Raw genomic sequence first — 14,024 nt, 5'->3', positions numbered from 1 at the left:
AACTTATTTATTTGATTGCTATTAAGAATATTCATGATTCATTTAAGCTTTTATTTCATTTCTAGCTTGGTAAACACAGCTGTTTTCAATGATTAAAAAGAAATGAACTGAAAGCAATGTAAAAATGGACACTTAGCTAAAACAAAGCTGAATGGTTGCAGCATGCACACGTTGTCTTGTTTAGATACTTTCTTTTCCTGTTTTCAACTGTTTTCCATAGACTGCTTTACTGACAGACAGGCACTCATCCAAAATGGACAGGATAAAAGGAGTTTTAAATCTGCCAGTGGTGGAATGTTATCCTTCTTATGGCAATTAGTTTGTAGATATACAATGTTCTCTTCCCAAACTATACTGAAATTAAGGGAACATTAGAATGGTTGGGTTTTGTGTTTATTTTTAAAATTCTAAAACTGAACAACTGATGGAAAGGAGAATATTACTTCCTTCTGATTCTTACTCTGGATGTTTCAGCAGAGAGTATGAAGGAATGACAGATTTATATTTAAAACAAACAAGATTACCTCAAAAAAGACTGTGCCTTTCTTTTGTATATTTTCATATCAGAATTGAAATATCTTCCTTTAATTAAAAAAATTAAGTATACCCATGACCATTTCTCATTAAATATGATGTCAGATATTTTATATCCAAAGGTAGCAGATAAAATTGAATCATCTGGCACCTTTTTAAGGAAAACTTGATGATCTCTCTACCATACTCACAGGTTTCATGTAGATTTGACTGACAAGACTAATCTTCTATGGATATATAGAATTAAACCACTTTCTTACACACACACACACTTGTACATACGTATGTATGTATGTATGAATATGTACTCAGGTATGTGTATGATTTTTTTGTTGCTTACTTGTGGATTCTAGTTTACAGGGTGCTATAGTTGCATTCTGAAATATAGCCTATAATGAATGTCTAATCTCCTACACTCTAAAATACTGTTTTTTCAGAGATAATTCCCCTGAGGACAAAACAACGTCTATATAGTTTTTTGAGTGTTTTGAGAGCTGCCCATATGGAGAGTCTACCCCTGGGGGAAGTAGTAGCTGTTTTTGCCTATACTATACTTCAGAAGAATAGTACTGAAATTCATATATATATATACATACATACACATATACACATATATAGTTTACTATATGTATATATGTTTATATATGTGTAAACATATATACATACATATACTTTTAAATTTAGTGATTCTGGTTATAGTGTGAGTGGATTCATAGTATCCTGTTTACATATTTTATAAGAACATTGCTAGTAGTCAAATTCTTGTATATCTTCAAAGGGCCTACCATTGGATTCTTTTCTTTCCCTTAAAATACACTTTTTTAGGCTTTTACTTTGCTCTTGATGTTTAGCAAAGTGCACTAATAATGAAATCAAGAGAGTATTAATTGTATAGGGCACGTTATGATATTATACTTCTACATTTGTAATTTAAAAAGTTAAATTGCTAGTTTATGCGCAAACTTACATCTTTATTTTCATTGAACCTTTACCAAACAATCCCTCCATAACTTTTATAACCTTCAACTATTTCTAAATCATTGAATAACATTCTCTTCAAATTCATAGCGATTTTTCTTTGCTTCCCCACAATGTAACTTTTCTCCAATTTGACAGCATCAAAGTATGAGTAAGACATCATTATAAAAAGCCTTACTATTAAGTTATAAATAATTTCGAAAATGAGCTCTTATAAATATTTCTCGGTTGCTCCTCAAAATTGCCCTGTGAAGTATGACACAAAGGTAAAAGGCTTGCCCATGTTAACAGAACTAGCAAGTGGCAGAGGTATACTGGCTCTCATTTCACTGGTCTTTCTGTACTATTTTACCTCCCTGGCCAAATGATGGTATCTCTGTGTATGGTATTTCTCTAAATACACAATATAGAAAATCATGTAGTTATGCAGTATTGCAGTAGGCAATGAATTTAAAAATGATATGGAGTTAAAAAGAAACACATTCATCGACTATTATCCCAAAGGACTGTGGAAGCTATTTAAAAGAAATCTTCAGTAAGGATTCTAAATCAGTACTAGAGATCACAAATGTTTAAAGAGTTTAAGCACTCACTGCTGCTTTTCTTGGTCCCCAGAGTTTGGCCATCTTCTAAAGAGTTTGAACCTACTGAAGAACTATCTTGACTATCTTGATGGGGGAGTTGAAGAAATCCTTCACTGGAGTCTGACCGGGTTGGTGTTAATGTTAGTGATTTCTGACGCTCCCGATTAATGTCTTTCTTAGACTTTATCAATTTTCTCATTTTTAGAGTAATCCAGTTGCCTCTCCTAAAAAATAATTTTAAAAGATTCTTATCAGTCTAACATTCAACATATGAGTCCTTCTCAAAATCAGAAGCTTCTCTGTTTTGTTTTTTTTTTTTAAATAAAAATGAAAATAAACCTGGTTAATAGTACCTTCTAGGAGGAGATGGGTCATAAAATTTGTATTGATCCATAATTTTCTCTTCTAATTTCTCCTTTTGTCGTCTTAATTCATTTAACTTATCACTATAAAAATAAAAGGACATGTATCATATTTTGTACAGTTACGAATGATATTATTTGGGGACTAAGATCTAACTTCTCCCCAAAACATAAGGAAATACAGATACCACAGTTGACAACTAAGAATTTAGTAGGTAGTAACAATGGAGTTTTTTCTAAGTTTCTCATTTTCTTTAAATTTACGACTTACTTAAATAAAAGGACATAGGACTTAAAGTTTCAATTCTTCAATAGGATTTTTGTTTGAAGAAAATCTTCCATATTACAATATCATCATGACAAAAGAATTCTCTCAACATCTTTTTACAGCTATTAAACAACATTGTATCAACACTGACTATTCCCCTATTCTTGGATCTTTAGTATATCAAATCATTTTTGGTATGAAGGGTGATTTATCATAATTTATATAGGCAAAAAATTTAAATGTTGGATAGCTTGCTTAACAGTTACAAATATAATAAATAATTCTACAACGACATCTTCATGCAAACAGATTTTTTTCCTTTATGTCAGAATTACTTAGGCTTAATTTACTAGTAGAGAATTATTTCCTGCCTCCAGCAATGCATGAATACACTAGCTTCACCACATCTTAGTTTCATTTTTATGTTCTTCACAGTATATATTATATAGGGAAATGAAAGTAAAATGATCTCTCTAAGAAAACTGTGATGCCAAAGAATACTATTTATTAAACAAATATTTAGCAATCATTCACAGTGAGGAAGGCATGAGCCATGAGGTGTATATAAAGATGAATAGTAAGTTGCCCAGCTCTGCTTATAGTACAGTAGGAGAGATAAGATATATACACAAGTGACTGTTATAATCCAAAATAGTAGGGATGACAAAATAAAAGTACCGTGGAAGTACTAAAGCAACTTATAAAAGGGAAAATATTTCCATCTTGGATGACCAAGGAAAGCCTCATGAAGAAAAAGGCCATATCAGATAGACTGAAACAAAAAATAAGAATGCTAAATTAAACAGCTGAGCTGAGAATAAGGAGTGAGGGACTTTCACGTTTAGATTTCGCTTAACAGAAAATCAGAAGTATTGAAGGTTTCATTACAATGTGACATTATAAAATCTATGCTTTACATACCTTAACTCAATGATGGAAGAGGACATTATCAGAAAGGATGGAGGTAAAGAAAGCATTCAGGATGCTAATGGGGGTAGCCTAGTTGATTGGGAGGGAAGAATTAGGGTAGTGGGAAACAGAAGGAAATGATTTGAGAGTTTATATGGAAGAAGAACTTTGTGAACAGTTGTTGCCATTAGTTATACCACAGCTCAAATAGCACACAGCCTATACCTCCCAGTTCTTTTCTCCTTTTACCTGCTGAAATATCATCAGGAACCTCCAAATTCTCAGTAGTACTTGTTCACTGTCACTCCTACTAGGACGATGTGACAGAGGCATTCAGCTAGAACTGTCTGACATGTAAGATGATATTTTAAATTTAAATTCAAAAAGTCAGAATAGGAGGTACTAATATTTATAAGTCAACTGTATAGATACGATCACTGAAACCTTGGAAATGGATTATTCACCAAAGGTCAGAATATTAAGAAGATGAAGTGTTGGATAATACCTCTCCTTAAGGGACAGGAAACTTAAATGCTAAAATTTTAGATACACTCACTGCTTCTTAAGCTAAAATACCTCTTATGGCAGAGAGTAAAGGCATACATGCTGCCAAAAGGATTAAAGATCCACAGTGGCCAGCCACAAATGTGAAATTTCTTTGAAATTTACATTTACCTTAAAAGTTCACAGAAACTCTACCTTTTGCTCCATGATATACCTGTGTATTAATATAAAAATAATGTTCCTTGCCCCAAATTTTGTAGTAAAATCGACGCTTCAAAAAATGTATGGTGTATCCTGGCTTCATATGTGCCCTGAGGCTCACCATTATATACATTAAGCCTGAAAGTCACATATTATTTCATGTACTCCTTAGGATAATGCTGGAAGTAGGTGTTATATCTCTATTTTAGAGAAAAAGAAACCAATGATCAAAGAAATGAAGTAACTCGTCTACAGTCACATAACTAGTAATGAGAAGAATTGGGATTTGAATTAGGAACTGTCTGATTTCAACATCTTTGCTATTTCTATTATACTATGGTGCTTCTCATTTAGGGAACAAGAGGAAGAGAAGAATTTAGTAAAGGTGAATCATGGTGTATTACAAAGACAATCCACTGAGCTAACCCGGCCAAAATCTCTGATTTTACCAGATTCCTCCACTCTCAACAGAGATACAACTTACCAATAATTAAGCTCTGTCAATTCTATCTTTCACATCTCTCTTGTATTGATATTTGATTTCAACTATCACTGCTTGTGAATTATTTTTCATTAGATTATTGCAACAGCCTTCTTAAAACTTATTCCTTGTCTCTATTCTCAGAACCTCCAATCTACACTCTAATGTCATCAGTGGTTTAAACAAACAATCAACCAAACAAACAAACAAAAAGCACAAATCTGATCACATTACTCCCCAATCAAATTTTTCAGCAAGTCCTTTGTACGGCAAAGAAAACCTTTGTCAAGTGGCTCCTGAGTGTTTAGCCACTTCTCTGCTACTCCTCCTTCCTCAATTTTGTTCCAGCAAGAACAATTAATTTTTAGATCCTATACCACAGTAATAATATACTTTCATCACACCTCCTGTTTCTGCATTTGCTGCTCTCTTGGCCTGGTATGCCTCCTTAGGCAAACTCCTACTGAACCTTTAAGTCTCAGCTCAAGCAATCATCTTTAGAAAGTCTACCTTCTCTTGCAGACTAAGGTATTCCTTCCCTTATATTTGCTGTATTTCTATGGTTTCCTATACACACCTCCATTACAGAATTTATTTGTATTTCTTGCTTTATATTAATAGTTCATTAAGTGCAGGATCCATGTGTTTTTATGTCAGTATTTCTGGTTATTAGGCCAGAACATAAACATTAAAAAAATATATATCGAAATAATAATGTTGAAAATCAAGAAAAATTAGCATTGCATTTTCTCTGCCACCAGGTATGGCAATGATAAAATCATGAGTAATATTTCAGAGTGCAAGATTATTTGGTACCTACATGTACTGTCTTTGTTCAACATGAAAAAGATCCTTGCTTTCCATATTCTGCTCCAATAGTGTTCTGTTCTGTAGCATTAATGTCTGAATTTGATCTAGTAGATGTCGATTTTCCTCTTCTAAATTTCCTTTAAGTTGGCTTAGCAACTGTTTAAACACAAACATTTATTTTTTTAAATATCAACATTTATATTTAACATAAATCCCCCAAAACATCTGAAAAATATAAGTACTTCACAAAGATTTAAGTCTTCTGCTATTTGAACAATCAGATGGTTGTACTCTGATTAGAACATGAGTGATTATTTTAGTAATAATGACAGCTAAAGTACTGGGTTATGTGCCGGACACATATGTTTTCTTAATTCTCACAAACACTGGGTTTAACATATAATAAATTATCTAGTTCCAAAAACACTGCTTTCTTTACAGCTGTTTGACTTAGAGTCCAAAGCTAGATTCCTATCTCTGGCCTTCCATTTAAGTAGCTATAAAATGCTGAACAAATTAGTAACTCTCTGAGCCTCAATGACCCCACCTATAAATTGAGGATAACAACTCCCACCCCCCAAGACTGTTGCAAGGATTAAATAATATATGTAAAGTACGTGGTGTCATGCCTATGGCACACAGTAGGTACTTAATATACCTCATTCTTCCCCCAACCACTGTTTTCAAGAAACCTTAACAGTTTGTGTATAATTTTTATGGCTCGATCCAAGGGAGTCAGGTAATCTAGTATCAATAAATGGGTGGTATTACTACTGATTATTACTAGTAGTTAGACTGCCAGCATGATTGAGCTGCTTCTTCTCTGTAGTCAATAGAAATTAGAAATATGCCTTAGTTAGGCCAGAGGTTTCAGTAGAAGTCAGAGAGCCCAAAGTAGTGATTGTCAAAATTTAGTGTCACTTGTAGAATATATTTTTTAAACGTAGGGAAAAAAAGAAAAAAAAAAAAGATAAAGCAGATAGTATAATACTATGAATATCCATAAATAGCCATCTATATCTAACAACTGTCAATACTGTGCTATATTTGTTTTATTTATCTATATGTTGTTAAATTGAAATGCAACATATGTGGTAGACTCACTACAAAATTGAATGCAGTGCTCCTCCCTGTACCCTCTTGTGCTGTGACTTCTCACTTTTCCTATCAAGAAGTGGAATCTACTTCCCCTCTTCTTGAATTTGGAATGCCTCTGGCCAAGGGAAGGAGGCAGAAGTGATGGTGTGATAGTTCCAAGCCTTGGCCTCAAGAGGCTTATGTGCTTCCCCTCAGTCTCTTGGAATCCTATTGGAGGATGAGAGACCACATGGCACAGACTAGTTACACCAGCTGGGGCCACCTTAGACCAGGCAGCTCTCAGGGTACGTGCCAGCTAACTGCAGATACAGGAGCAAGGCCTACCAAGATCAACTGATCTTAGCGCACACATCAATGCAGATTAGCATATCTGCTCAGCTAACCCAGACTCATGAGCAAAAATAAATGTTTACTGTCCCTTACCACTGAGGTTCTATGGTTCTTATACAGCATTACTGCATCAGCAGACAACTGATAAAACATATATACAGAAAAAAGAACAAATTTTAAGTGTATATACAGCCCAATGAATTATCACAAAATGAACTCATGTGTGAAGGAGCACCCAGATCAAGAAACAGCACATTAATTGTATTCCAGAAACACTTGTTGTGCTCTCTTCCAGTTACCACCCCTTCCCACAAAGATTAACTACTATATGAACCTCCGACACTATGGATTCATTTTTCCACTCCCTCCAAGTCATGTTATTATGTGACTTAGCCCCTAGCCAAGGGTTAGCATTTGACTCAAGTTGGGACAATCAGCCAGGGATAAGGTAGTTAGGGCCCTTTCTGATCTCTCCTGAGAAGTCTTCTAGACCACCAGTGACATGTAGGACCTTATCAAGACAAATTATGGCTAGCTGTCTCATTCCTTGGATCTCCACATTAAATTTCTGAGTAGTTTGCTGGTCTGTGACTTGCCACATCCAACATTCCAACCTCAGGCTAACTGAGAGTTGGCCTTTGACAGCCCTCCTGGGTGTGGAACTCTCCTGTTCTCTGCTCAAATCAAGCCAGTCCCCTCCAGTAGCAAAGTGGTTGGTTTTCAAGCCTTGCCCCTTGCCTGAACTACCAGGTATGGAGAAAAGGGAGGAGGGGACTAAGAACGGGAGAAGTCACATGATAAAATGCCTCAAACAACCTCCTACCCAAAGCTGAGTAGTTTTTCTTTAATAAATTCTTCTCAACTTGTTGTATGTCTTTGCTTGAGTTCCAGAGCCCTAAAATGGTTGTTTTTGATAGTTCTGTCCAATTTTATTGTTTCCGGGGAAGTTGATTTTGTCATGTTCTTCACTGTACGTCATGTTCCTCTGTTAAGTGTATTACCCCAATTATATTTTATTTAAACTTTTATAAATCACAGGCAGAATGAATGTTCTATAATTTCTGAACTCTGTTGGGTAATTAAACATGTATGATTTCAAACTAATTTTTCTATTAGTTTGTGATTTCAGACAAAAAGCTTTCAAGTATTACTTTTCTGATGCAGTCTATTCCTAATTCCATTTAAGGGTTTGCTTAAGTGCCGGTTTCCTAAAAGTTCCAAGAAATTCAGACGTTAAGCTATACTCAAGCTTTAACAATTTAGGGCCCAATCATAAAATTTAAGAATTATTTAAGGCTTTCAATATCCTTTTTCTATTTCAAAACTTTTATCGCTTTATCAAACCATCATGGGAAGAGGCATGGAATTATGTTAAGAGTAGAACTGTATACATAAGGCATATGTCACTTCTGTTCAAAACTCTCCCATGGCTCCCCTGTTTTACCCAGAAAAGTGTTTTACAAAGGCCTATAAAGGCAACATATCTGGCCCAGGCATATCTCTGAGCTCATCTCCTACTACTCTCCCCCCTTTGCTCATTCCACTCCAGCCACACTAGCTTCCTTGAGTATTCCTCAAACATACCAGTATTCCCCTGGCCTAGGTTCACTGTGTGGGCTGTTTGCCTGGAATGTTCTTTCCCCAGATATCCACATAATAATACACTAATCTTCAAATCTTTGTTCAGGGATGCCTAGTTAAAATTTCAACCTATGCTCCCTCATCCACTTTGGGGGTCCTTATCCCCCTTTACCCTACTCCATTTTTACTTGCACATAACTTATCATCTTGTAACATACCATATGTTGCAGACTAATCTTCAAAATGGTTACAGCAGTATTTCCAGTCCATATGCTCTTCCGGAATCTTGCCATTCACCATCAAGAGGCTGAGTCTATTTCTCTTGCCCTTGAACCTGGATGGGACTTTGACTGCCTCGGTGAATAGAATGCAGGGGAAATGATGCTGCATGACTTCTGAGGCTTGATCATTAACATAGAGATGGCTTCTGTCTGGTTCTCACCATGTTGTGAGAAAGCCCAAACCAGTCCATGGGGAGAGATCATGTGAAGAGGAAACTGATGCTTCTAGCCGACAGCCAGCATCAACCACCAAACATGCACTCAGCCTTTCAATCTTCCAGCTGAGGGCCCAGATGCAAGTGGAGCAGAGACAAACTGGCCCCACTGTCCCTGTCCAAATTCTGACCCACAGAATATGTGAGCATAATAAATGGCTGTTTTATACCACCATGTTTTGGGGTAAATTGTTACACAGCCATATGTAATGAAACACTGAAACACTATATATTTCACTTACTTATTACGTTTATTGTCTACTTCCTTCCACCAGAATATAAGCTCCACAAGGAAAGAGATTTTTACCTTTTTGGTTTACTAATACATGCCAGGTGGTCAGTAAACATTTTTTCATTAAACAAGGGTTAATTTTTCAAAGTATCTGAACATATAAGTTTAAACTAATAATAAAAATTGTTGAAATTAATGATAAAGGAAGAAGGAAGTTTTTCTGAATGATCTGTGAATTTCAATTATCCCTGACCAATTTTTAGAAAGACCCTACTAAACATATACTGCTATTATCATTATTATAATATGATTGTTTACTTTTTAGGCAAGTCGTGATACCTAAAGAGAAGGAAACAGCAATTAAACTTATTAAGCTCACCTCACACTGGTTATTTAGCTTGGTGGAGGTGATGTCCAGTTGTTGGTATTGTTCCTTTAACTTTGAAAATTCAGCTTCTAATCTTGTTTGTTCCAGTCTGGAACTATTTAGAAGACTTTTCAAGTTTTTATGGTCAGTTTGTAAAACTTCAGTCTCTTTTAAAAGCTGATTATATGTATGATTCAACCTATAATTAGAAATCATGATATAAATAGAGTTAGATTCTCTTAACAGATTTCATTATAATTTACACAGTGTGAAAATGCTGTAAATCACATTCAGACATACTGAAAGAATATAAAAGATTCTCTTGCCAGTGATTAAACTCATCAAGAATCAGTTTCTAGTCTGTAAAAACTATACTTTAAAACTTTTAAGTATTAATACGAAAATATTTAGATTAAAGGACAAAACAGAAAATAACCAATCCAGTTTTGATTAACCTAGAGAATTCAAAGATTCTACAATTCAACATGAAAAAATAAAGAAAAATCAGATCGAGCAAATTAATCAATCCAGTATGAGACGTGGTAATCTATCAATCTGTTGCCAGATAACTGAGATATACAAACTTCAATCAAGATTTTAGTTATTGAGATTTGTGCAGTTGTGGCGAATTGTTCATATTTATGCAGTCCTCAATTATTCATGATAAATTTTGGATTTTTTGGTAAAAATCACAGTATAGCCTTTTCTGTTCCTTTCCACTATTATACCTTTAGAACAAGGTCCACTGACCTCTAAGAGGGAGATCAGCAAATTCTTTCTATAAAGGACCAGAGAGTAATAAATACCTTAGGCTTTGTGGGTCACATGCAATCTACAGCATGCTCTTCTTTTTTGTCCCCCACCACAACGTTTTAAGATGTAAAAATTGTTCTTTGTTTGGGGGTTGTACCAAAACAGGCTGCAGACTGGATGTGGCCTGCTAAGCTAGCTGTAGTTTACTAACCTTCATCTTATGGAAGGAATTAAGATCAGGAACCCACAAAAGGGCGGAGGAAGCCAAACAAAATAAACTTTTGCTCAGGATGGTACTTGCTCAGAACATCTAATAACTTAATTCAACTCATTTTCCAAAGAATTTGAGTCAGCTTATAAGAATTATAAATAATAAAATAATACATTTTAAAAAATCATGACTTGGTAAAAAAGTAAAATGGCAAGACCAGAAACATACAATAAACACTCCATTAATAGGTTGAATCCATGTATGAATGCATGCCATGTGTGTAACAGCTGGGCAAACCTCACTGAGGCATACAGACAGCTACATAATGCTTCATGGCAGGAGGGGATATAAAGAGGTAGAATATACCATGTCCTCAATATCATCCCACTGGCAAATACTAAAATAACCTCTTTAAGAGAGTTTTTTTACATTGTCCCTCAAAGCTGAGAACGTTAACACCAAAATGCAATTCAGTGAACATAATTCTAAAGAGACCAAGACAACCTAGTCCACCAACTTTCTTGGTTTGGCATTATCTAAGATTAAAACTTAAGCTATTTAGAGAAATGGATAAACTACTGTTCTTTAGATTAAGTCTTCACAAATATCTTTTATTTGTAAAAGAGCTCTTTCAGGTTTTACTTAAAGCCTTTTCTTCCCTTAGAACACAGGCATGAGTGCATAAAAGCTGGGCAAGAACAGCATTGAGAGATAGAAAATACTCTACTCAGGACCACTCTTCCCTTCCAAGCCCGCATAATCTTCTGGTTCAAGTTCATCATGCTCAATTTCTTCTTATCATTTAGGCTGAGTTCTTTCTGGAGACTCTTCATTAATGTATGCAAAACAGATTTCTGGAAGGTCTACTCAAGTTCACAAACTGTCCCAGTTTGGTGTGAATCCCAACAAGGAAAAAAGGTTAGGTTGAAGATGGGACTTCCAGACTTAACGCATTCCCCAATGTTATGTATGTAATATGTCCTTGTATCCTGTAAACTTGTCACAATTTGGTCTTCTGTTGTTTATACTGTACAAATACATGTTCCTTGATTCTAGCTTGGTGTTGAGCTTGTTAAAGTTCAAATCCATCAGTACAGAATTTCTAGTTGTAAAAATTCCTAAACTAAAAACTACTAAGTATGAAAATGAAAATGGCTCTAGAAGCCTAGGGATTTTTTTAATAAAGGAAAAGAAATAGATGTTTAATTCTAAAAATAGATTGCATTAAATCCATAATAGGACAAATACTCAATGAATGTTCCCCATTGAATTTTGTGTGCTGTCTTTCAGCACTTCTGCTACGGCAATGTAAAAGCAGTACAAATGTTTAGGCCGTTTAAATTTTTCAAAGGCTTCTAAAAATTTTTTGAAAATGTACTCTTATGAAGTAGGCTGATCACCAGTTGACAAGTTATGATTTTCCCAAGGCTTCAAATTAAAAAATAATTGCCCCATGGCAATATGAGACCATTAAAACCTAAGACAGTTAAAACTAAAAGTACAAACAATGAGCGAGAAAATGATAAGGCTGCTCACTTTTAGCACCTTCAAAGACAAGAATCAGGATACCAGACTAGCAGAAAGAGAAAGACAAAAAGAATCAGGTTTAATTACATTCTGTCTCAATAAAGTATGTAAATGCTATCGACATACATCGAAATTTTGTTTTATAATGTGGCTTAAAAACTTAATTAGTTGAATAAATCAAGAGAAACAATGAGAGAAAGCAGAAGATCCAGGTTTTCGTCTGAGTCATTCTATAACTAGCTACATGATTTTGTTGGGTAATTTACTTATTGCTCTGGGGTCTTTTTAAAAAATTCTAAGTTATGGATGGTACTACAAAGGGGCAACATACACGCTGGATATAATGAATAATACAAAACTAAAATATATAAATATTTATTACCTATCATTTTCACCACAAAGTTTCTTGTATTCTGCAGCTACAGTTTCATGGTTTTTGTTTTTAAGCAGCATTTTTTCCTGTTCTACTTTCAGTGTTTTTTCCAAATCTTCCAATTGTCCTTTCTGTTTCAGTAACTGATTGTAACTGGAAAAAAAAGTTATGTATTTGGTTTATAATATTTCCTTAGAAAAAAAGAAAACATTTTAGAAATAAAGGAAACAATAGTAATTTATTAATATGTATCACATAAAACATGTAAATTTATATACATTTCCTACATAAATTATCTCAGAGCTGTTTAACATATACAATTTATTATATTACCCAATGAAAATTGGTTTTAAGTTAACAACACAAGAAAAGATAATAAATTACCGATCTTCAAGGTCTTTATGTTCCACCTCAAGATTTTTGTGGGCAGACTTTAGAGTTCCATGTTTAGCAATGAGAGACTCATACTCTGAAGCCTGTCGTTCATGCAGAAGTTCCAGCTTTTCATGATCTTTGATCAGAGAATCATAGAGAGATTTCAGGTCTTCTCGCTCTTTGATTACAGATTCATTTTCATTTTCTAAGGAAGACTGCTGGATTAGGAGTTGTGCATTCTGGTTCATAAGTGAGGTACTTTGGGAATTAAGAGTGGAATTTTCAACCTACAAGAATGCATACTGTATTAGACAAGAAAAATAGCTTATAATGTTCTTTTTTTTAAAGTAAAAGACAATGTTGACTTTAGGAAGCACTAAATAAATCACTGCATATATATTCATATTATACTGAGAAAATTTGGATTTTAGCACGCTAAAGAATAAGGTTACCATTTAATTTTGATTTTTGGTAGGTGTTACGATATATATTATGATATACATATCATATATATGTTTTGGGTTGAATTATTTAATTTAATTAATTTATTTATTTTTGGCCGAGCTGCACGGCTTGCGGAATCTTAGTCCCCCGATCAGGGATTGAACCTGGGCCCCCTGCAGTGGAAGCGTGGAGTCCTAACCACTGGACTGCCAGGGACTTCCCAGGGTTAAATTATCTTAAATGAAGGTGATTAGCAACAATTCCATGAAAAAGAACAAAATTTGAAATGCTAGTTTATCATTTTCTAGAAGTTGAGAGTTGATAGAAGTAAACAATTACTTGTGAATATTCAATTGGTAATTTTCTCAAGTCTAAATTAAATTAGTATTTGCTGTGTCATTTGGAAAAGAGTTAGAGAAAGAACGACGTTTAGATTCAGAGGGGGAACTTCTTCACTGCTTTTTAAGAGGTTTCAGAGAGTTGCACTTTCCCCCACTTGACTGTTCTATTTGAAAAGACACTGGTAGTGTTAAGTGCAAGATGGATCATTTGAATTAAGGATAAGTCCAAAGACAAAATTCTCATGCTGTGTTGTTTTCCAGTAAC

At 34.5% G+C, this 14,024-nt stretch overlaps 1 protein-coding gene across 5 annotated transcripts in view; it reads right to left on the bottom strand.

Annotated features, from left to right (window-relative positions):
- Positions 1-14,024, bottom strand: part of CCDC88A (coiled-coil domain containing 88A) — a 123,816-nt gene that overhangs the window by 12,794 nt on the left and 96,998 nt on the right. For all 5 annotated transcript variants that reach the window (XM_036872495.1, XM_036872498.1, XM_036872496.1 and 2 more), the window contains exons 20-25: positions 12,984-13,261; positions 12,609-12,752; positions 9,748-9,934; positions 5,642-5,787; positions 2,450-2,542; positions 2,106-2,320 (exon numbers count right to left, since the gene is read on the bottom strand). In XM_036872495.1, coding sequence (XP_036728390.1) covers positions 2,106-2,320; positions 2,450-2,542; positions 5,642-5,787; positions 9,748-9,934; positions 12,609-12,752; positions 12,984-13,261 — 1,063 coding nt within the window. The remainder of the gene's footprint in view (positions 1-2,105; positions 2,321-2,449; positions 2,543-5,641; positions 5,788-9,747; positions 9,935-12,608; positions 12,753-12,983; positions 13,262-14,024) is intronic.

The sequence above is a fragment of the Balaenoptera musculus genome, chromosome 13 (genome assembly GCF_009873245.2).
Source record: "Balaenoptera musculus isolate JJ_BM4_2016_0621 chromosome 13, mBalMus1.pri.v3, whole genome shotgun sequence".
In the NCBI taxonomy this organism is placed as follows: domain Eukaryota; kingdom Metazoa; phylum Chordata; class Mammalia; order Artiodactyla; family Balaenopteridae; genus Balaenoptera; species Balaenoptera musculus.
Note: the sequence above shows the minus strand (reverse complement) of the source record. Positions and strands in the feature narration are given on the sequence as shown.